The 22,285-nt window shown below is 62.4% G+C and overlaps 1 protein-coding gene across 3 annotated transcripts; it reads right to left on the bottom strand.

Moving 5' to 3' along the window:
• Positions 1 to 1,320: 1,320 nt before the first annotated feature.
• Positions 1,321 to 6,039, bottom strand: TMEM161A (transmembrane protein 161A). 3 transcript variants are annotated; one of them, XM_075524199.1, is made up of 13 exons: positions 5,978 to 6,039; positions 5,149 to 5,252; positions 4,985 to 5,065; positions 4,605 to 4,702; positions 4,290 to 4,446; positions 3,817 to 3,968; positions 3,670 to 3,730; positions 3,392 to 3,535; positions 3,074 to 3,187; positions 2,681 to 2,855; positions 2,506 to 2,602; positions 2,075 to 2,258; positions 1,321 to 1,832 (listed from the first exon to the last, which is right to left on the bottom strand). In XM_075524199.1, the coding sequence occupies exons 1-13, from the start codon at positions 5,978 to 5,980 to the stop codon at positions 1,757 to 1,759; spliced, it is 1,446 nt and encodes a 481-aa protein (XP_075380314.1). In that variant the 5' UTR covers positions 5,981 to 6,039; the 3' UTR covers positions 1,321 to 1,756. The 3 variants fall into 3 exon arrangements, with proteins under 3 accessions (XP_075380314.1, XP_075380313.1, XP_075380316.1); XM_075524198.1 differs by having other exon boundaries at positions 3,374 to 3,535; XM_075524201.1 differs by having other exon boundaries at positions 1,689 to 2,258.
• Positions 6,040 to 22,285: the final 16,246 nt, after the last annotated feature.

Raw genomic sequence — 22,285 nt, forward strand, 5'->3', positions numbered from 1 at the left:
AGGTGTGCACCGGGGAGCAGGGGCGATGCGAGGCCAGATCTGGGTCACGGCAGGGACTCCTGGCGTCAGCGGAGCCTCTGCAGCAACCAAACCTCTTGGTCCCAGCTGCTCCCCTCTCTGCCGAGAGCCTGAGCGTGGCCCTGTGCAGAGCAGAGCCCGTGCCATATTCTAAATAAAGCAAAGCTACGAAGAGTAAAAATAATTCTGGGGAGAGGAAGACGGGGGGGCTCTTTCATTTTATTTGATGTGGCCCAATTTCAGTGCCTGTGGATCTGTCTCCTGCTCTTGGCTAGTCTATCAGTCATTGTCCCCGCCTGAGAGGGTCACGTCTGGGCAGATCTCAGGGGAGGAACTGTCTGCATGTCTGAATGCAGCACAACCCCAGGCCCTAGCAACCGTCCTCCTGCTGCGAAGGCTTCCCTGCCAGCTCAGCCCCCGGCTGCTTCCTCCACATGCTTAAGGAAAATTAGATAAATGAGCCATCAAGGCAGTCGGACTAGCTTTTAATGGGACGGCGCAGGCTGGAACAAGTCCCTCTGCATCCCGGCCCTGGGGGAATCGCTTCTCCCTTGCACCTTTCCATCCAGGTCTTGGTGACAGCGCTGCTGGAAATTCCTCCTGGCCCTGTGCTGGTTAACGGTGCTGCTCTGGGCTCTGGTTTCCCCAGCTGTTTGCTAAAGGGGAATTTCCCCATAATTTTTTTGCAAAATGGCTTTTACTGTGTCTGCAGAGCGAGTACTCGGGAACCAGGCGGAGGAGGGCTGTCCGGATTAGCCCTGTTAACACCGGGCAAAGGGCTGGCTTCTCATCTCGGCCCTTAGCGAGAGGGAATTAAGATCATTACAAGCCTATCAAATAGGATCAGAGCCCCTCTCCCTTTCTCTGAGCAGCCCAGACCTGCTAATCCTTTTTCATGCAGCTGGACCAGCACCCACCGTGCGGTGGGGAAGAGCTTGGCCGAGAGGGACGAGGGGCTGTGGACCCCGTCCGTCCCCCCGCAGCCGCCGTCGGGCTGAGCAGCGCTTTATCAGCCCGGGTGCGATCCCAGCGCCAAGGGGAGGAAGGGCCAGGAACAGGCACCGAGTCGGGCTGCGATGGGGTGAACGTGAGGTGGTCTCCTCGAGTGCGATGAGGCCAGGCTGCGGGGTCTGTTGAAGCGCTCAGCCTTTTCCCCTTGCTGCCGTAACACGGACGGCGCTTTGCTGCTCGCCCGCCTGCCCAAAGGCCGCTGCCTTCGCACCGTGGGACCCCCTGCCCTGCTCGCGGGGCTTCAGGGCCACAAAGCGCAAACAAAGCGGCAGCTTTCGGTGTGGCGAAGACTCTGGGTTACTTATTTATTTCTAAAACAGCCAACGGCCGAGGCTGCTGGGCCTGAGGATTTCACACGAAGCAGAGGGATGACCCCAAGGAGCTTCAACCCGGCTGGCCAGAGCAGCGACCCTACAAAAATACACTTGCCCTCAGCCGGGGGAGGCAAAGGCTAGGCAGAGCAAACCCCAAAGTCTGTGCTGGCAAGCCAAGCTGTTGCTCCAGCCTGGCTGTGAGGTCTCTACCACACAAGGGCGATCCCCGCCGAGTCCTCTGCCCGGCAGGTACCGGCCAGGGCTGGCAGGAGCTGCTCCCCTCGAGAAAAACAGAACAGCAGAGCCTTGGGCAGCCGCGACGGGTCAGAGCAGGCAGCAGCAAACCCCGCCGCGGGGCTTCAGCTCCTCCATCGCCATGCGGGGCTGGGAAGGGGAAGAGGGACCGGAGGGACTCAGCCCGGAGCGGCGGCAGGGCGAGAGCAGGCACGGCGGTGATCGGCGGCAGGAGCAGGCGATGCCCGTGCCGGCCTGGATGCATAAAACCCGTCATGATGAGAGCTGGTGGCAGAAATGTCCCCACGTGCGTGTCCACGTGTGCCATGGGCACGTGCAAAGGGGGAAACCAGCCGAGGCAGGAGCAAGGGGACCAGCAGCCGGGCACCGACTGCACCCCAAGGCAGGTCCCAGCTCCCCCCAGTCAGGAGGCTGCCAGGTACTGGTGGAAGTAGAGGCCGAAGAGGCTGGTGACGACCTGGCAGGCGGCCACCCACCAGGTGAGGAAGGCAAAGAGTCCACGGAAGAAGAGGGGGGTGAAGATGCCGCCCAAGACGCCTGTGATCTGTTCCACCACGGCACGCACGTCCTCCCCGTCCTCGCCGCCGGGACGCGGCGGTGCTGTGGTCGCTGCCGGAGGGAGGGGAGGGGGCTCCGGGTACAGCCCCCACGAATGGTGCCCTGCGTGACAGAGGGGCCGGGTCTGTGGGGGTCAGTCCCCGCGCTGCAGCCCCATCCCCGTGCTACAGACGTGCTGGTGGCTGAGTCCCAGCACGCTCGCTGCATGCACTAGGTTCACGCCAACTGCCAAGCGTGTCTCGAGAGCCTGGGGACGCCTTGGATGCTGACAGCTTGACGATGACTTGCGGGTCTCATCCTGCCCCTCCGGAGCCCCCGTGTCCCCCACATCCCCCCGCCGCCTCCTTACCCAGCGTCTTGAGGAGCAGCGTGCAGTGGAGGGTGAGGATGACGGGTCCCAGGTACTGCAGGCTGACCACGGAGACGTAGCAGTAAATCCTCGTAATCTGCGGGCAGCGGGGATCAGCAGGAGGCCGGCGGCCGTGCCTGGACCCCCGCTCCCACCCCAGCTCCCGCGTCCAGACCTTGCGCTGGATCTCCAGGACAGCGATGCGCCCGGCTTCCTTCCTCATCTGCTCCACCCAGCGCTCGGCCAGGCCCAGGTAAGCCTGGAGGTGGTGGCGGGTGACAGCCAGGCGCAACAGGCAGAGGCTGACGATGGTCCAGAGGCGCGCGGTGTTGTAGGCAGAGTCCGACATGCTGGGGCAAGAGGAGGGGGCTGTCAGGGAGATCTCAGGGTCCAGAAACCCCCCCGTGCCCCAGAGAGGGGGTCTGATGGGAGAGGTGGTGGTGGTGGTGAGGATGGGGGGGTGCTACTGGTGTTGGAGGAGGTAGACTGGTGCACCCGTGCCTCAGTTTCCCCTCGGAGCAAGGAGACCGGGGCACAGAGTCAGACCCGCTGCCGGTCCCCCACTTACATCTGCACCGTCTGCTTGCCCATGGGCGCGTGGAGCAGGAAATCCCGCGAGATGGGCTTGATCCACATCACCACCACGAGGACGGGCGCCAGGAAACTCACGTGGAGCAGGACCCTGCGGCAGAGCCATCAGAGACCCCCCTGCTCCCCCCCTCCATCCCTCCGCGGGCAGGGATCGATCCTCACCCACACCCCCTCCACCCTCTCCCACCACCAAACCTCCTCGCCGCCCTGCAGCCGCAGAGCCGGGGTGTCCCGGCCCCTGAGACGCCGGCACCGACCCCTTCGCCTCCTTCCCCACCCGCAGATTTCACCCAACTGGGTCAGGGGCTTGTCGGCCGCCATCCGGAGAGCGTCGAGGTGTGTCTGGGCCAGGCGCAGCCCCGGGAAGGTCAGGCAGGCGCCCAGGAAGGAGCACAGGGCCACCAGCCCCAGCTTGAAGGCCAGCTTGGCGAGCGGCAGCCTGCGGAGAGAGACGGCAGCGTGGGGGAAACGGGTCGGCCCCATCCCCGGTGAGCCCCGGAGGGGTTCCCACCCCAGACTTCCAAAAAACCTCCCAAAAATCCCGTTTCCTTCCCCGCCCTACCACCAACTCACGTCCACTCCCAGCCCCGCTGCTTCAGGATGCTCTCCAGGTTGCTGCTGACTCCGGCCAGCCCTGTGGGGAGGGACCCCCCGTGAGTGGGGTGTCCACAGCCCCAGGGCCACCTGCCCACCCACCTCTCCCAGTCCCCCCTCACCTACCGGGCTCCAGGCCGAACTCCAGGTAGTCCTCACGGATGACCAGGGCCACCATGGCGAGGAGGAGGAAGAAGAAGGCGAAGGTGAGGCAGACGGAGCGCTCGCCTCCCTCCTCTGAGCGGAAGTAATGGCGCATCACCATGAAGAAGACCTTGCTGCGGGCGAGGGGAGGCCGTCAAGGAAACCGGGGGCTTCGGGAACCCCCCCAATGCCAGCGGGACCCCCCCCCGCTCATTAGCACGTCGTAAACCACCCACGTCATTAGGCCACCGCCACCTTCTCCCCGGGGAGGGCTCTCATTAGGTACCTTTAGAGCTCATCAGTGAGCGGTTTATAAATTCATAAATTTAAATTTTCCACCTCAACTGGCTTTTAATGGGGAAAAACCAAGGATGGTGGGTTCCCTCTCCCACCCGTCGGCAGCCTGGACCCGGTGGGTGGCAGCAGTCGCACCCCGAAAGCCGGCAGAAGGATACACGGAGAAGACGACCGTCAGCAGGCACCAGAGCACCCCGATGTTCGTCTCCTTCTGGGGGTCCGCCAGGCAGTAGTAGCCCTCGGTGAAGACGTACACAGCAGTGGAGTAGACAGCAAAATCCACGAACCACTGGTACTCCAGGAAATAACGCAGCACTGGTGTGACACAGGGACACGTCACCACGCCGCGGGGACCCGCGGGGGGTCCCAGGCGTGGCCGAGGGTCCCGGGTCCAGGGCGAGGCCTGGGTCCTGCGTGTAGAGGGAGCGGTGGGTGCACGGGCAGGGTGCCGGAGCTGAGGCTGTGGGGGTTACCAAGAGCATCCACAGCGGTGATGGGGCTGGTGTCCAGGCGGAGGTCGATGTCCCGGGGCACGGAGAGGGGCTTGTCATCCGTCACGCCGTTCATCCTCCTGCAAGGGAAACCCGGGCTCGGGACGGCAGACAAAGAGCCGGCTCGTCCCTTGTGCGGGACACCGTGGGACGGTGCCGAAAACCCCTCGTGTGACGGCAGGTCCCCGGCTTGGGGCTCCTCATCCCCAGCACCCGCCGCGAGCCCGTCTGCGGCCGAGGCTGTCAGTACCGCGCCTCCCCAGCGGAGTCCCACAGCACGCCGGCATGACTTCCATTAGCACCAAACCGAAATATTTATTGTTTTTAGTCCCGCCGGAGCCACGGGCGCGAGCTGAGCTGACCTGTCCCGCTTGGCCTTGGGGCGCTGCTTGCCTGCCAGGGCGCAGAGCTCCTCGTCTGAGGGGTGCTTGTAGCGGTGCAAGCTGGAAGGGAGCAGTCGGGTGTCAGCGGTGCCGGGTGTCCCCGAGGCCCCACGGGGACGAGCAGGGAGGGACGGGCCACGTACCTGCCGTTGCAGAGCAGCCAGCGAGCGAAGGAGCAGTGCGGGGCCATCTTCTGCATGACGCTGGCTGCCAGCAGGCTCACCACCACCTGCACCCCCATCACCGCCTGCGCCGGGGACACCCTCAGGGGTCCCCCCCGGCACTCGGGCTCCCAGAGCCGGGGGGAGCTGGGGACCCCCCCACCAGCCTGCAGGGCCGGGGCTGTCTGCTTCCCGCAGCCCCTCTCCCTGCTATGGGACACCCCGGCCATGCACCCCACACCCCGGGCAGGGACCCCCCGAACGTGCAACCCCCCGGGACACCCCGGGCGTGCACCCCCGGGGTTTGCACACCCTAGGACACCCCGGGCATGCACCCTCGGGGTTTGCACACCCCCGGGACACCCCGGGCATGCACCCTCGGGGTTTGCACACCCTAGGACACCCCGGGCATGCACCCTTGGGGTTTGCACACCCCCGGGACACCCCGGGCATGCACCCTCGGGGTTTGCACACCCCCGGGACACCCCGGGCATGCACCCTCGGGGTTTGCACATCCTAGGACACCCCGGGCATGCACCCTCGGGGTTTGCACACCCTAGGACACCCCGGGCATGCACCCCCGGGGTTTGCACACCCCCGGGACACCCCGGGCATGCACACTTTGTCATGCACCCTCCCAGGCATGCACGCCCCGGGCACGCACCCTCCGTGCATGCACCCCTGGGCATGCAACCCCCCCGGGCGTGCACCCCCAGGCACGCACCCTCCCGGACAGCCTGGCTATGGCCCCCCCCGGGCAGACACCCCCGGGGCCAGGCCCCCCCGGGCAGACATCCCGGCCGGCGCTCACCATGCCGGGGTCAGTGCAAAGGCGGCCGCAGGAAGCCCGCCCGCCGCCACCGCCGCCCTCCCGTTGATTGACAGCTTCTCGACCAATGGAGAGGCGGCACTGGGCGGGGGCGGGCCCTCCGCGGCGCCCGGTTCCGCGGGCGCTGCCTCCTGGGAGCTGTGGTCCCCGCGCGGCCCCGGGGTCGCGGGTTCGAGCCCCGGCTGCGCTGTGCGGGACAGCGGCACAGCCCCAGCAGCGGCTGCATGTCCGTATGTAAATTAAATCATACACATGTATATGCCTGCACCCCCTATTTATATATGTGCACACACGTGGGTGTGTATTTGCACCTGAAGGGCCCCTTCGGGCTGAGGCTCTGCGATGCCCGTCCCTGCACGCAGCCCCCGGGCAGCGTATTTCAGGGGCAAAGGAGGGCACAGGGGTTTGGGCAGCGGCGGCTCCATCCCCGTGGCCTCCCCGTCCTCCTCCACCCTGAGCCCGGAGCTGGCTGAACTGGGACCTTCCCCTTCCCAGTGCCCTCCGTGGAGCGATGATGCCACGGGGCAGGCTGTAAGCATCTCGGCTGCCCCGTCCTTTTGCCCACGTCTTCCTTGCGAGATAAACGGGCTCCTCTCCTGCATTTATCCCCCCGTTATCCCCCAGCGCTGGAGGAGCTGAAGGTGGACGAGGCCAGGGCAGAGCCCGCTGGGTGCAGCTCGTCCAGGCTGACGGTGGGTAAGGGGCTTCAGGGCCCACCACGGTGCCGGCACCTGCGTCACGGCGGGGCTCTGCAGGCTTTTCAGCCGAGCTCGGGGTCATTTAGGGCTGTGACAGCCCTGCCCTGCAAGAAGCACCCGCTCACCCTGACGGGGGGCTCCGCGGGTGCTGGTGGGTGCCCCTGGTCCAGGCAGGGTGCTGGGGGCCCCAGGGGGTTGCCATGGATATCGATCGCCCAGGCGAAGGGATGCGCTTCCCACTAGATGTCGCTTCCGCCCGTGCCCCGAGCATCCCCCGCGGGTTGGGGTACCCAGGCTTGGGGGGTGCCACCCCCAGGGGGGCCTGGCCGTGCAGCCCCCAGCGTGCCCCCTGTGCCAGCATGGCCGGGAGCTGAGCAGCCCCTGCACCGACGCGGGGCTGTGATGCCAAACCCCCCCCTCCCCAGCCTGCCCCAAGCGGCCCGATCCTGGCTGCCAAGTGCCCCCGGCTGCGAGCCGAGCCAGGGTCAGGGGAAGCAGCCCGCTCCATCACCTTTGCTGGCTGGGCACAGCCCGTGTCCTGGCCCCCCCAGAACCCCCAGGTCCCCCCAGGACCCCCAGACCCCCCCCCCAGCCCTTGCACCGGGGCGCAGCACTGGCCGCAGGGTCTGCACAAACCGGTGGCTGCGCATCTCTGGAACGAATGCAGGGCCCCAGCATCCTCGCAGCCCCCACGGCGTCGGCTTTCAGCTCCGCCGAGACACAAAAAAAGGAGGGAAAGGTGGAAGATGGATGCTCAGAGCACCCCCAGCCCGGCCGCCCTCCCCCAGGACACAAAAGCCCCTTTGAGGACTGATTTTACACCGCCCCTGCAGCGATGCCCGAATTAGCATCAGCAAAGGGAGCTGCCGCAACGGGCGTTGTCCGTGCTGCCGTAAAGTCACTGATTTAACGGGCCACCCCGGCCCTGCACCCAGTGAGGGGGTGCCAGGCCCAGCACGGTCCCCGTACGCACCGGGGGGGGGAGACGGGGACGTTTCCTCGAAGGGCTGGGGCTCGGCAGCCGCACTGCGCCCACCGCGCCGGAGCCGATCCCCGGACAACCGAGCTCCCGCTGGTCCCGCAGCCGGGGGACCCCGTGGGCGCCGTGGCCTGGGACCGATTCGGGGACTTTCCACCTCCGGACGATGCGGGGGCAGCTGGGGGGCCGGGAGCCAGTCTGTGCCCGTTCCCCCCGCAGAAGTTTCCCATTTTGCACAAAGAGGGCGGCGGGCGGCGGTGGGCATTGTCCGGGCTGCATCGCATTACCCAGGGCTCCCGGAGAAATCACTTGTATTTCACGCTCCATTGAGCAGCTGCCTGTATATATTTTCTGTGTTGCACTTTTAGCATGACAAAAGGAGAGGGCCTGTGAACTCCTTGCTCTTCAGACCTCTCCGACATGTCCCCTGAGCGGAGCCCCCCTCGGTTAGCATAACAAACTGCCACGCTCCCTCCGACGTGCTCCGGCTCCCTCCCGGCCCTTTCCCCGGGGTAATTTAATGTATAGCTCAATATTTGGGCGTCTGGGTCGCTGGCGGCGGCGGGTGGGCGAGCGCGTGCTGGGGGGTTTCGGCGAGGACGGCCTTCCGACGCATCTGTAGGGGAGCCAGCCCGGCCCCACGTCACCCACGCTGTGCTTAACTGGTCACCAGAAACACTGGTGGGACCCCTGGGGAGGGCACTGAGCCCCGGCAGCCCCGGCTGGACCCGGCACCGGCTCCACAGCTCCAGCACCGGCTCCACGGCTCCGGCACCAGCTCCACGGCTCCGGCACCGGCTCCACGGCTCCGGCACCCCGGTGCCGAGTGAGCAACTGGAGTCGCCGGTGACTCTGCGGTGACACTGTGCATCGTCCCCTGCCTGCGCCTGGAGCTGCAGGCTCTGGTTTTGCTTTGAAATTTGACTTAAAGACAGAAAAATGGGGGCTGCAGGGCTGGAGTGAGACTCAGGACCAGCGGCACCAGCTGGGGCTGGAGCAACCAGTCAGTGCACTGGGAGCCGGCGGTGGTGGCCGGGTGTTTGTCCTTTGCGGGTCCTTGTTGCACAACCTGTCCCGTCCCCTGTCAGGGCCACCCCCGGGGAGCCCTGTGGACCGGCAAAGCGGGGCCAGACCCCGTTCCCAGGTCTGGGGTGGAAACGAGGAGAAGGCGAGGGAGCGAGGGTGAGGTGACACGTGCCCGTCCCCATGCCGGCCAAGCCCAAAGCCAGGCTGCTCCTGCCTCCCCCCAGCCCAAAAAGGAGGGGACATCGTCCGCTCCAGGGCTGGGACCCTCTCGGGGCACCCCTCACCTCCCGCCGCGGGGAAGGAGAGGGCTGGTGAGATAAAAGCTCGACCTGCTGGGAAGAAAACACACCCTGGACACCAGGTTTCGCAGGGATTTGGGGTGTCCTGCAAGAAAAAGGGGCAAAATCTTGCTCAAACACCAGTGGCACGAGGGAGACCAGGCTGCGACGCGGCTGGGGGCTTGGAACACCTTTAATGCACGTGATTTGTTTTTCCCTTTCGCCTCGTCAAGCTGCAGACCTCGTCCTCCCGACGCTTCGGGCTCGGTGGCAGCGGCTCTGTGTCCCTCCAGCTTCCTGGGATGTCATCTCGCTGTCCGTGCACCCCGTCTGGCACCGAGGTGTGTGTGGGGGGGGGACCCCCGGGTGGGACCCCCCAGGCACGTCTGGCTTCAGCCGTGGGGCTGCTCATACGGGAAGGAAGGGAGCAAGCCCTTACCCTGGGGACGGGAGGGGCACGTGCACGGATCCTGCCCATGCTTCAAAGCGAGCCTTGGCTTTCCTCCAGCCTTTCTTGGTCACCTGGACCCCACGGTGTCCGCTCATGTCAACTGTTAATGGGAGAAACTGGTGTGAGCCCAGTCCCAGCCCGGTGAGAACTGGGGGTGAGTCCTTGCGGGACGGCCGGGAGGTGACCGTGTCACCACCATGCCAACTCCCTGCCCGAATCCTTTCTGCCGTCCCTACAACCGCAGTCCCCATCCCGCCATGCACTTGGGGACGTTTCTAATGGGGTCTGGCAGTGGGGACAGGCAGGAGTTTGGGGTCAGCGTGTATTTAAGTGGCCGGTGACCCCCTGGGACATCTTGAAAGAGGGCAGGTGACAGCGGGAGCAGGAAAAACCATGTCGCTGCCGGTGTCTAATGGGGAGAAGAACTCCCACCCAAGCAGGAGAGGGGGCTGCGTCCTGCAAAACTCATGCAAGATCTTTAAGGTGATGCTCCCAAAGCAGCGAGAGCTCTGGGGGGACCTGGGCACTGCTGTGGGGTTCACGGGGTCCCCACCTCCCACCCCTTTCCCGCAGGCTGCTCCAAAAAATCCTCACCGAGAGCCGTGCTTTGTGCCAGGTCTCTTGCGAACAGGCTGACCCTCACGCCGTCCCCGCGGCACGCGGTGGCACCTCTTTACTCATGGCCTTGTTGCCGCTGGTCGCTTGCGGGGGGTCCCAGTGCCCCGACCGTGGGGTGCAGTCAGCAAAGCCCCCCGGTGCGCTGCTGGGCAGCTGCCTGCGGATGAACGTACATGGCGTTAGCCGCTGCCTGCACCGGGGCTGCCACGCCATGTCGCAGTGCACGCACGCCTCCCCTAATCCCAGCTTCCTCCTCCATTTTCCCCCTCCTCCCCACGGCCGTGTCCCCCCCCCCCCCCAGCCTTTCCCTTAGGCAGCTTTGCAGGGCCTGAGCCCGAATTCGCTCATTAATTGGCCGACTCGTCGGGGCATCCTTGTGCTCTCCCTTCACGTTCAGCCTTCGGCGTTGCTTTATGGGGTGCTAAAGCTGCGCTGACAAGCGCTGCATGGCATAAATCCCCGAGAAGTGCCTGTTCGCGCTGGCTCACCCGGCTCCGATCCCCCACGAGGGCTCTGCCAGCTTTGGGGTTCGGGTCCATCTCCCCCCGTGGTCTGTGTGGGGTGGGGAGTCAGCGCAGGCTGATCGGAGGGGCTCCTTCCCCCCAGCCCCTCCGATCCCGTGCACGCCGGTGCCCCCCGGGATGCACGCGGGGCCACGCGTCCCCCCCCCCCGTGCCCACGCAGGGCTAGGGAAGGCGTGAGGGCGTTTGCGCATGCCGAGATCGCCCGATGCTTCAGCATGAATGTTGCGCTTGGAAAAAGCTCCTTCTCAATGCTTTTATGCTGGGGCTTTGCCACAGCCCGGCTGGGCTCTCCCTCCGGGACGCCGCGAAGCCGCCGGGGTGCAGGGAGGACGCTCGCTGCCGGAGGGGTCCCCCGCAAACCCCACCTCTCCCACCACAATCCCACGTCAAACGCCTCTTCCCGGATCTCCCTCGGCCCTCGCCTGCGCTGACGACACCACATCTGTGCCCCATCTCGGAGGAGCCTCGTCCGGGGGATGCAGATGCCCTGGACCCCCTTCTCCGGGGGTGCCTGCGTTGCTTCCCAGCACCTTGGGGTTCACAGTTGCGCTTGCTCTGCCTCCCCGTAGCCAAGGGGGTCCCCGTCTGCCCCCCACCTCCCCACCTCCCCTATCGCGTGGGGGGAGACCACTGGAGCCGAGCATCTGTGCAGCGCCTGGCGCAGGGATGGCCGGGGCCGGGCCGGGGATCTCAGCAGCTCATCCAGCGCGATGGGAACGGGAAGGGCTCTGTCTCGCTGCTGCAGACAGAATGAAATTAATTAATTAACGGCGGCGTGTTTGGGGCAGGAAAACCGGTATTTCTTATTTATTGAAATGCTCAGCTAATTTCTCAATCCCCTAAGGAACTGACCAAGCCCAGCTGCTTACGGAGCACAAAGCAACCTGTTCGGATGTTTCCCCCCGACCTTCGCCGAGGCGCAGCGAGAGCCACCGGCATCTTCTCCCTGCTCCCACCCTGGGGGCAAGACACAAGTGACCCCCCCTGGAGCCCCGGGGGCAATTTGTCGATCCAAATCTGGGTTTGTGGCACGGCTCAGCACCGCTGCGGCAACTGTCTGGGGGGGAATAACCCTGTGAGATGTGGCTGTAACGTGGGAATTGGGGTGCCTGGGGGGTCCGCACTCCCTCCTCCCCCAGCTGCCCTGCCCTCGCCGGGCTGGGAACAGCTTGAGTGTCCAGGCAAGGAATTCATTTAAATAAATTTCCATAGGGATTAATTTCACCCCTTCAGCAGCGAGGCGGAGGCGAGCGCGTGTGTGCGTGCATGAGAAAAACTGAGCCTGTTTCGGGGGAGCTGGGGAGACGGGGAGGTTGGGGGGCACCATCCTCTCCCCGCAGCCCCATCCACCCTCGCTGCCCTTCGTCCCTTCATTTCCAGCTTCGGGAAGGTTTTGAGCCCGTCCTTGCCCATGCGCGAGCCTGGGGGTGCTCAGTGCCAGAGATGCTGCTCTCAAGCAGGGGGGATCATCCAGTACAAATCATCTGGTGCCCAAAAATTTCAAAACTTTCCAAACAGAGCTACAGCGAGCCGAGAGTCAGCATCGGGTGGCTCGAAATACCATCAGGGAGAGAGATTGGGGCTGTGCAAGCTGGTGGGAAGAAAATCCACGGGATTTGCCATGATCGAAAGCCCTCGGATGCCCCCTCTACCAGGAGCCTTGTCCTGGCTTCATCCCGGCGTGCGGTTTGCCCTGCGGATGCCTGACCTGGGTCCTCCTGCACCAAAAATCTGCATTTTGCTTTTCGGTGCTCCCCGAGCAGCACCCCGGGACCCCGGACGCAAAACCACAGCGGGGCCGGGACAAGGAGGGACGCGGCAGGGGCTTCTCCATCCGCACGGATGGGCTCCGGCACGGGGGGGTACGGGCGCGGGGCAGAGGGGGTGCACGGGGATGCCACCAGCAATTCTCGCTGCTCGGCGTTCCCGTGCCGCTGAGTAATTCAGCCCACGGGTCCCCCCGAGCTCTGCTCACCCGCAGCACCGGCAGCCTCCCCCACCGCCAAGGGGGATATCGAGGGCTGGGAAAAATACTCCTGGAGCGGCCGCACGGTCCGGGTGCTTGGAAACCCCAGGAGCCGATAATGCCATGATGTTTTTCAGCTTTTCCAGCCCTCCCCGGGACCCCCAGCGCAGGGGACACCCTTTGGGCGAGAAGAAATTATAATCCCCCCCCCCCCGTTAAACGAGTGCGAGAGCATCTAAATGACAGATGCAGGTTTTTTTCCATTCTGCTTCGGATTTGGGATTCAAAGCGTGCGCCGGATTCAAATAACCGGGGTAAATAAATCAGGGCTAGTGAACACTTGGAAACAAGCAGAGCGATAGCTATTTTTGGCTGTCAAATTTGGGAGGTTTTAAGGCTCCTTCAGGGCACGAACCGCTGCAAGAATTCGTTAGCGCTGCAGCAAAATAAAAGCGCGGCGAGGAAGGAGAGTTTCCTTTCTCCTCCCGGGGAGATGGAGACGGGCAAACCCAGCAATGCCAGGTCTGCCAGGGGTCTCGCACCCACAGAAATACTGATTTTGGGCTCTGGGGTGGAAAACGGGGACCCTGGGTGATTCCTGGAGGGAATGTCCCCATGGAGGGTCCGTCCCAGGAACCTGCCATCGCTCCCAAGTGGAGCTTTTCTCCACTGAGGATGGATAGATCAGAACGAAACCCGTTTCTTTGAAAATGCCAAGCGGAGCACAGAACGTTGCTGGGATTTTTTGAAAACGAAAAAATACCCTTTCCGTTTGGATTTTTTGCAGGAATCGCAATTTTTAAGTGACTCGCACGTCCCTTTGGAAAAGGGCGGCTGCTGGAAGGGCAGTTCTCGCCCTGCAGTGCCAGCCCCCACCAACTCGGGCTCTAAAGCACCCGCCCCCGATTCGGTTTGGTGCTGCAGCACCCGCCGGCACCCAGCACTGTCCCAGTGTCCTGCGCCTCGTTTGCTTGAGTTTCTTAAGATTTGGAGACGCAAGAAAGCAGGGATGGAAGGGAAGCCCGCAGCCCCGCTGGCGGCTGGGCTCATTAGAGCGATTTCGGAAGCCTGGGCTGCCCCGCGGCTGGGCACGGCTCTGCCTTGCAACCCCAGGAGCTCCAGAGCTGAGCTTGCAGGGGATGGAGACCAGCTTTTTCGGGGTGCACAGTGTGCCCCAAGCCCCCCTTTTTTTGCAAGAAGAGGCTCTGCGTGCTGCACACCTCCTGTTCCCAGCCTTGCTTTGTGTCCCCAGCCTGGCCCGGAGCCCAGAACAGGAACCCATGGTCCACCCCAGGGTGGGCAGCCTCCATGGGTGCTGGGGACCTGGCCTACGGGACAGCAGCTAAGTAAAATGAGCTGAATTACAGTTTAAGGAAAAGCTCAGCATCAGCATGGAGGTTCTCTGCTCTTTGCCATGGAAACAAGCGTTGCTAAGGGATTGCTTAATAGGGAGTAAAATATTCTAAAAATCTAAGTTTATGTGGCAGCGGGATCGAACCCCCCAGTCCCGGGGGGTGGATGGGGCCGGCGGGGGCTGCCCTCGCAGCAGCTCCCATGTGCAGCTGAAAGCTCCGGTTCTCCATCCACATGGAGAAACCCCCGGCACGGGGAGAACTGGGCGCAGGGTGCTGGGGGATTTGGGGTGGCCGTGGGCTCCCCAGCAGTGTTGGCATGGTCCTGGGGGTGCTCCAGCACACAGCTGGGGATGTCAGGTCTGCCACCCTTTAAAACAAGCACAGACGTTATTAAACAGACTCGCAAAAGGGTCCCCAAGGGATAAAGACACCAGCGCTGCCCCCTCGGAGCGGGTGCAATGCGGGGCTCTTGCACGGTGCCTCAGTTTCCCCTCCTGCATGACCAAGGTGGCTGCTGCCATCAGCACCCGCTTTTCCCGGCATCCCCTCTGGGCATGCCGAGCCGGCGATACCCAGTTAACTTTATTAATTTTATGGGCATGAGGAAAGGGGCTGGGGGGGGGGGGGGGGAATAATACGGGCAGGGGCCACCTCTGACCTTGACCCCCGTCCCGGCTCCCCGTGGCAGCTGGGCCGTCGCGCCTCCGCCGACGGCTCAATGGGCGCTTTGTCTGCGCCCGCCGGCCCCGCGCAGCCCCGTCGCCCCCAATAATATTTATGGAGTCGGCGGTCACCTTCTCCCCTGCTCCCTGCATCTCAATAACAGCCGGGCGGGTGAGATCTGGGGAATCTGGGGATTTATAGTCCGGAGAGTTGCTGCTCTGTAGCCCCGTGGGGTGTGGAGTGGCGGATCCTGCCCCTCGGGTAGCTCACAGGCAGGAATAACGCGCCCCTGCGTGGTTTCGGGTACTGTTCACAGCCCTCGAGGTTGGGGTTTTTTTTCCTTAAAAAACACCTGTTTAAAAGCAAACAGGTGGGGGAATTTTCTCGCTTTTCCCAAGTCTTGCAAAGCCGCCCTGCTCCCCCAACCAGCTTTGGGGAGTGGAAAAAGCGATGAAAACGCGCCGCTGGTTTATTGTACTGTGTTTCTGCTCGCCACCCAATTCCTCCATCAATTAAAGCCATCAAAGGCTCCTTTCCAAAGCTCCAGCAAAGAATATTTTAAGATCCTTCTGCTGGGGATGCTGTGGATGGGTGCAGCCCCGGTACCCCCAGGTGCGGGGGGATTTGGGTCTGCCCCGACCCATCGAAGTCCCCAGGAAGCTCCCTCGACATCCCGGGCTCCAAAGCAGATGATTTAAGCAAAGGTGCTTGGTCAGGAAGGGATCAACCAGGGAAACCTTAACGTTTGGGGAAGAAAAAGGAGGATCGGCGAAGGCGCAGGGCCCAGTGATGACCCTGGTTTGCTGGGATCTGGAAAATCCTGCTAAAGGGTAACTTCTCCCTCATGGGTGGTTCGGGGCAAGAAGGGCCCGGGCGTGAATCCAAATTCCTGCAGAGTTATTTCAAAAGCTACCGAGAACAGGGCTGAAGCAGTGGATCTCTGCGGGTGGGAAATTGGGCCGAGATGAGCTGGTTTGGTTGTTCCCAGATGCTCCGGCTGCACAGAAATTCGTCAACTGAGTCGGACGCTACCGCCGCTATTCCCGCACGGGTAAGAGCGAGAGCCTCTCAGCGCGGATCAGATGCTGAGTGATGAGGAATTGCCAAGGCTCACGTCCTTCCCCGCTTCTTGGGGAAAAAACCAGCCCAGAAAGGATCCAGCAAACCCCCCAAATGACTCGCCGGACACCCGGGGACTGACACCGACAGCTCTTCCAACAGCCGGGCCGGATCTTCGGGGACCCTCAATACCCCCCGCGACGTCGAGTGGCTCCCATGTGCCATCCCCAAAGGCATGTGCTGCCCCGTCCCGCAGAAACTGGAGTTTGAGGCTGTTTCACTGGACTCTGGGAGATGTTCCAGGAGTAATTCTGTGCTGGCCATGGGATAAAGCTGGTCCTTTCCCAGATTTGCTGTCATCTACTGATAAATCCTCCGGTTTGGAGCAAACCAGCCCCCGGCTGATGCCGGTGCCGAGCAGAGCAATCCTCCAGTGCCGACGGGCGTTTCTGTGCTGGTTTGGTGCTTCCTTCTGTTAATTGAGCTGGGACGTAACGGGCAGAAAGGTGCCGGGATGCCGGGTATGTCCACAAACCTCCCTGCATGGAAAATCCTCCTTTTGGGCTGTTTAACCCCAGAGCTGCAGGTACCGCTGTGCTTCAAGCAGGGTTCTCCCTGGGGCTGGGGGGGGATGGCCCGTCCTGACCCCCCCACACTGCACGGGAGAGAGGAGGAGGAGGAGGAGGGATGCTGGGGAAAGCAGAGCCGTGATTTCCATGCATGCTGAGCTCCTTTATAGCCGATCCATCAGGGGAACAGCTACAACCTCGGTCCCTCCGTCCCCGTTGCACCGGGGCGCTCCGGGGAAACACGAGCATCCCCCAGCACCCCCCCCCGACCCAGCTTGAGCCGGGGCAGCTTCCAGCCTATTTAAACGAGGAAACCAATTTATTTTCCTCCTCCTCCACTGGATGCGGGTTGGAAGGCACCGTGGAGCATCCTGCCGACGCTCGAGGCCGAGCCGTGTCTGCGCAGCCCGGGGCCGCCGCTTCCCAAGGCCACGGCGCAGGGGCTGGTCCTCGCCGTGCCGCGGAGCATCTCCCGTCAGCCTCGCGCGCACGCGGCTTCTTCCCATTCCCCTTCCCCAGGGCTCGTTCAGGGAAATGCTGCGTGACACCAGCCCTCGAGCGCTGGCAGCCGGAGATGAATCTGGAGTGTCACCTCCTGCCACCGCCCTCGTTCCCCAGCCCGCGGAGCGGATGCGTGGGAGATAACACGCCCCTGCAAAGAGCTGGGTAAGCAGAGGAGGACGGGAAAGAGAAAGTCCTGGGAGGCAAATATAAACTGATTTTAGTGACGCTGGAGCGCCCGAGCTCCTTTATGCACGGGGTTCGCGTTGCTCTCCGCGCAGGGCAAGAGCAGCCGGGTGCTGACGGGGCTGGGGGAGGACGGTTTCTGGAGATGCCTCCGACACCGGGGGTTTAGTCCAGGCGGGCAACGGGGCTTTTGCTGCAAGAGGAGGGTGCGGGAAGGTGGCTGGGGCACAGGGACAGCAGGGGACAGCTCAGCGGGGGGTGCCACCAAGCCACAAACCGGCTTGCAAAGGGCTGGACCCACCGCGACGGGGTCTGCCCGCGGCCCCGTGCCGGCCTCGTGCTCCCTTCCCAACGGCGGCGTGGGGAGGGCCGAGGCTGGCGCAGCCCTCCCGGGAGCGAGCTACCGGCGGGCGGGTGGGTGATGGAGGGTGGTTGTAACAAGCATCATTGCCGGCTTGCTGAGCTAGGCATAATTGTTGCAAAACCGCTGCGCACATGCTGAGCTTCATAATTATCAGGCTTGTCTGCCAGCCTCTCCCTTCCCCCAGCACAACGGCACACTTGATTATGATTATGGTGGCTAATTTTGTCTGGTGCATCTTAGGCATATGGGCCCCCACCTGCTCTGAATATGCAAACGCCGCTGATTTGCTCCTCGGCGGCCGCTCTGAGCCGGGGCCCGTGGGCAGGCGGGGAGGGGGAACCTGCCCAGCACCGTGAACAAAGAAACCCCACGCAGCGGCGCGGGCACAAAGAGCCGCCGGCGCTGGAGCTGCCCACGGCACGGCACGGCGGTGCCCGCGCTCGGCGAGGCCTCTGGGTTTGTTTCCCATGGGCGAGATGGAGCATCTATGAGCAGCGAAAGCGCGCGGCGTGGCGCGCACCTATACCGTGGCGCGCATCTATACCGTGGCGGGCGCGTATACCGTGGCGCGCACGTATACCGTAGCGTGCACGTGCACACCCCTACGCCATCAACACCCTACGGACAAGCCCTGCCACGCAACCCCCGGCGTTGACCCGCTCCAGCCTGGCTTTCCCACATCGCCGTTGGATGCATCCGCATCCCGCAGCCTTGCGGAACCCTCCCTGCCCACCGTAACGTATTGTTTTGTGAGACGTACGAGCGGGGTTGTGCTCGCGTGTCGGTAACGCTCGTGAAAGCATCCACGCCACGGTGAAGGGCAGCCGAGGTGGTCTCACGTCCGCCTCACCGGGACCCCTGTCAGGGGGGCTTTGCCATGCTAATGGATAATTAGATAGGCAGACAGACTGACAAGGATCCAGATGGATGGATAGGTGCCACGAGGATCTGGTGACAGATAAATAGGCAGATGCTAATGGGCAGCGCAAACAACAGCTTAGACTCCTGCTAATTCCCACTGTAATTTTTAAGCTCTCTCCGTCCCCCCCCCTTTTCCCCCCGTCTCCCCCAATGCAGAGCTCTCACCAGCGCATCCATCGCTTATATTTTTTTTTTGCACAGAGGTAGCATAAATGGTTTGTAAGGGCTCTAAGGAATAACGAGGAGCAGCGAGCTGAGGTGGGTGTCGTGCCGGGGCTCGGGGAGGTGAAACCCCTGGGGTTACGCTGGGACCGGCCAGAGCCGGGCTCGGTTGTTGGGGCGTCTCCATCCCTCCTTCCCCAGCGCTGCCGCCACCTCCCTGACACCGATTTATTTTTCAATTAAAAAAAAAAAAAAAAAAAAAAAAGAAAAGAAAAGGTTTGTCCCTTTTCTTCCACCACAGGGATGGGAAGAAAATTGTGAATGGAGGGGAGGAGGCCGAGGTGGATTAGAGCCGGAGAGCGGTGGCCAAGCAGGCAGCGGAGACAAAAGAAAGCATCTTCGCTTGTTTTCCCTTGCCGTGGGGAATCCACGTGGCGGTCGCGGGAAGGCGGGGAAAGTGGGAAGGGGAGATAAATCCTGCTGGAAAGCTTTCGGCAGCACCCGCACCGCGCGGGAGATTTATAGCCCTGCGCTTCGCAGCCACCTGCCTGCGATGGGTGCTGCTCACCTGCTCCGCGGGGCCGGGTTCGTTAGCCGGGACCCCCGGTTAATGAGGTACGGGGATACGGAGACGCTCATGTGGTTGTAGACCTTTGGGTCTTTCCAGCTTGGCAGGGACCGCGCTGCCACCGTTGCCACCCCCCGTCCCACCCTTGGAGGGGCTGAGCCGTGGTGCGAGCCGCAGCCTCGAGCATCCTCCCGTGGGTGCCAGCTCCGTGGCTGCCACGCTCTGCCTGGGGTCCCCTTTATCTTCTCCGCTCATCTCCCGCTTTATCGCCTCGCCCTCGTTTGTCTCTCAGCTCATCAGCCCCTCCGTTATCTGCTCTTTCGTCCCCTCTGCCCCTTTTCCCCTCCATGTTTTTTATTATTTTTCCTATAGTTCTCTCTCTCACTGGTTTCTTTCCTCCCCTGCTCTATAGAGTTCCCTCCTCTTCCTCACCCTCTCTCTTCTCCCGCTCCTTTTCCCTCTCTCCAGTCTATTTTCTCTCCCCTCTGCCGTCCCAGGAGGGGTCGGCAGGACCGTGGCAGTGGGGACGAGCACCCTGAGGCAGGTGTCCCCACGAAGCTGGGTCCCCGGGCTGCCAGCACAGGCGGGTCTCGTGGTCCTAATTCAGGCTGAGCCGCGAAATACAGCCCAGGAGACACCCTCAGCATCTCCTGCACCTCGGGAGAGAGCCAGAGCCTGGTCCGGGATGGGGAGAGCCCGGGAATTGGTCCCCAAAGGTTACCCAGAGCATCACTGCCAAGCTCCCTGCGCCTGCCCCGCCGCAGGAGCCGGAGGAGAAAACCGCCGTTTCTCCCTTATTTCACCCCAACTGAGGCCAAGGGGGAGGTTGGGGACGGGGAAGGGCCCCAGCCCCTCCGTGCCCGGCACGGCCGGCGCACCAGCCGGGGAGCAGGTGGGTGCCTGCGGTGGTTGCCGTAGCCAGCACCCGCGATGTAGGGCAGAGCCGGCGCTGCGAGGGAGCGCGGGGGCCCCGGCCCCGGGGTCGCTCCCACCCACCGCCGAGCTGCCGGCTGCGATTAAACCCCTGGGAGCCTCTTACCAGCCCCATATATATATATATATATATATACACCCCCAAATCACCATATACACACACACACCCCCCATATCTGTGTGTATTTGTAACATATACGTCTAATCTCAGCCTTTTGCCTATTTCAGATGGAAGCAGCTTGCCGATGCAATTAAAAGTTTTACCAGAAACGACCCTGTTGCAAATATTCCTGTTTTTAAAGAAGCCGATTCGAGTTCTCAGCAACTTGCTGAGAAAGTGCCCGGGGGCTTTTCTGACGAGCTCCCGCAGGTATTCCCAATTTCCTTCATTTGCTTTACGAGGTACGTGAGAAAAAAAGAGAAATATTTTCCTTATAAATATAGATATATGTATAAAAAATATTCCAGGGATTTTTTTTTTTGCTCGGCACGGATCCTACTTTCCGGTTTTCCAGTCTCTGCACCATCATCTAGCTCAGGGGGATAAAGAGCCAGCGGTTACGGGTCAGGGTGACTGGATGGACGCTGCTAGGAAAGGTGGGAATGGCAAAAGCTTTAATTCCCAGTTAAAAAAAAAAATCCTTTTCTGGGCACAGATGTTGAAAGCACCTTCAACTCTTGATTTGTTTCCTTCCCGTCACAAAATACCCCGGGAGAAATCCCAAAAGCGGCTTCGCCCATCCCTGCGCATCAGCCAAGGGCAGCACCCGGGTGACACCAGGACCCCCACGGCCGTCAGGAAAAAAAGGCAATATTGGGAACGTGAGGATCAGAGAGGCTTAAAATACGACCTGGCTTTGGGGGAATTTAATTTTGGACCGATTTCTTGCTGCGGCCATCACCTGCCAAAATCCAACTTCTCCTTTTGGGTAGCCGCCCTCGTCCCTCTGCGAGCGCCTGGCTTTTTTGGCGGGGGGATAAACGGGCACACATGGGGTATGACACGGCCGTTGACCAAGACAGACGGATGGCATCCCCAGGACGGACAGAATTTGGTGCGGGAAAGGGGGCGGCGATGGCATTGCCTAGACGCGGCATTTAATTAAGATGCAGGAGCGGTACTTTGGGTGCAAAAAGCGGAGGGGGAAGGGTTAAGGGGCGGCGGGAGAGAGGGGTGAGAAGAAAGCCCGAAGAAAAGAAGGGACCTCACAGCACCCGGCGGGGCTTGATGGCTTAATTACCATATTCAAATCTAATTAATTCCCCTTTGCATAAAAAGGCCACGGGCGGGCGTGGGACCAGCCTTGCAGATGGCGTCTCATGCTCAACACCATTTTGGGGCCGCCGGCCATCTTAGAGCAAGAAGGAGGAGGAGGATGGCTTCGCCCGCGGCGCCGAGCATCTGCTTGGGGCACCCATCGGGCACGGGGCTTTGCCGGGTGCCGGCACCAACAAGCCCCATCGACCGTCATTAATATCGCTTTGAGGAAGAAGAGGCTATTCAAAAGCAGGGGGGAGAAGGAAGGAAGTAAAAACGGATGGGGACGGGGCTTTAAAGCGATGGGGCATCATAATTTGGGCGTATTAGCGTGCCCCTCGCCCTTGGTTGGGGCTCCCCGCTCCATCCTTGCATCCCGGGGTCTCCAGATGGGACGGCGCCGGACTCCGTGCGGATGAAGATTGACTGCTGATGCAGGGATTAGCGTCCCTGGAGGTATTTGCTGGAGGGGGCGGGCGACGGGGAGCAAGGCACGGAGACGTATATCTCCCCGGCACCGCCACCGCGCCTCGCTCCCCTAAAAAGCAGCACCGACACGGCCCCGTGCCATGGGAGCATCCCAGAGCCATCTCCGGAGGGTGATCCCATGGGGATGCACCCCGCGTCCCCCTTGGGGTGCTGGCCGGCAGGAAAAGCCAGGAAAATCCAGCCTCAACCAGCAGATACCCAAACCCCCTCCTGCACAGGCATTGTTTTGGGGGAAAATGGGGGATAATATTCCTCATCTCCCCAACGTGCATCTGGAGGTCAACCAAATCCCTGCCGGAAAATCAGCCCCGAGAGCGTGGGCTGCCAACGGGCACCGCGGCAGCACCCACGCCGGCTGCCAGGCTCACCCTGGGAAAGGTGAAAGTTATTTTTCTAATGTTTCGGACAGCTTCGCTGTCACGTGAAAAACTCGGAGGAGCAAGGACCGCAGGGGATGTGGTTTTTCTCCCTTGACTGACTCCCAAGGATGCGATGCTGCTGCTGCTGTGGGGCTGCGCTCCTCCCCCCTTGCCAGCGCTGCTGGGGGCTGGGATGACAATGTTACCCCAAAACAGGCTCCCAGACAGAGCTGGAAGTCGCTTGTGTGCTAAATCTAATGTCTGTCAGCGGGAAAAATGGGGTTTGGGGGGGTTGGATGGGGCAGAGCAGGAGGAGCTGTGGATGGATGGTGGGGGAGGCTGCACTCCCAGCTGGGGGCAAAG

The sequence above is a fragment of the Mycteria americana genome, chromosome 24 (assembly GCF_035582795.1).
Source record: "Mycteria americana isolate JAX WOST 10 ecotype Jacksonville Zoo and Gardens chromosome 24, USCA_MyAme_1.0, whole genome shotgun sequence".
NCBI classification, from domain to species: Eukaryota; Metazoa; Chordata; class Aves; order Ciconiiformes; family Ciconiidae; genus Mycteria; species Mycteria americana.

What these genes read in the sequence shown, in the direction of transcription:
- TMEM161A (XM_075524198.1), bottom strand. An exon ending in CCCAAGGCCAAGCGGGACAG is followed by an intron (nt 4,703 to 4,984) that starts GTCAGCTCAGCT and finishes TTTCCCTTGCAG; the next exon opens with GAGGATGAACGGCGTGACGG. An exon ending in GCTGCTCCTCAAGACGCTGG is followed by an intron (nt 2,259 to 2,505) that starts GTAAGGAGGCGG and finishes TCTGTCACGCAG; the next exon opens with GGCACCATTCGTGGGGGCTG.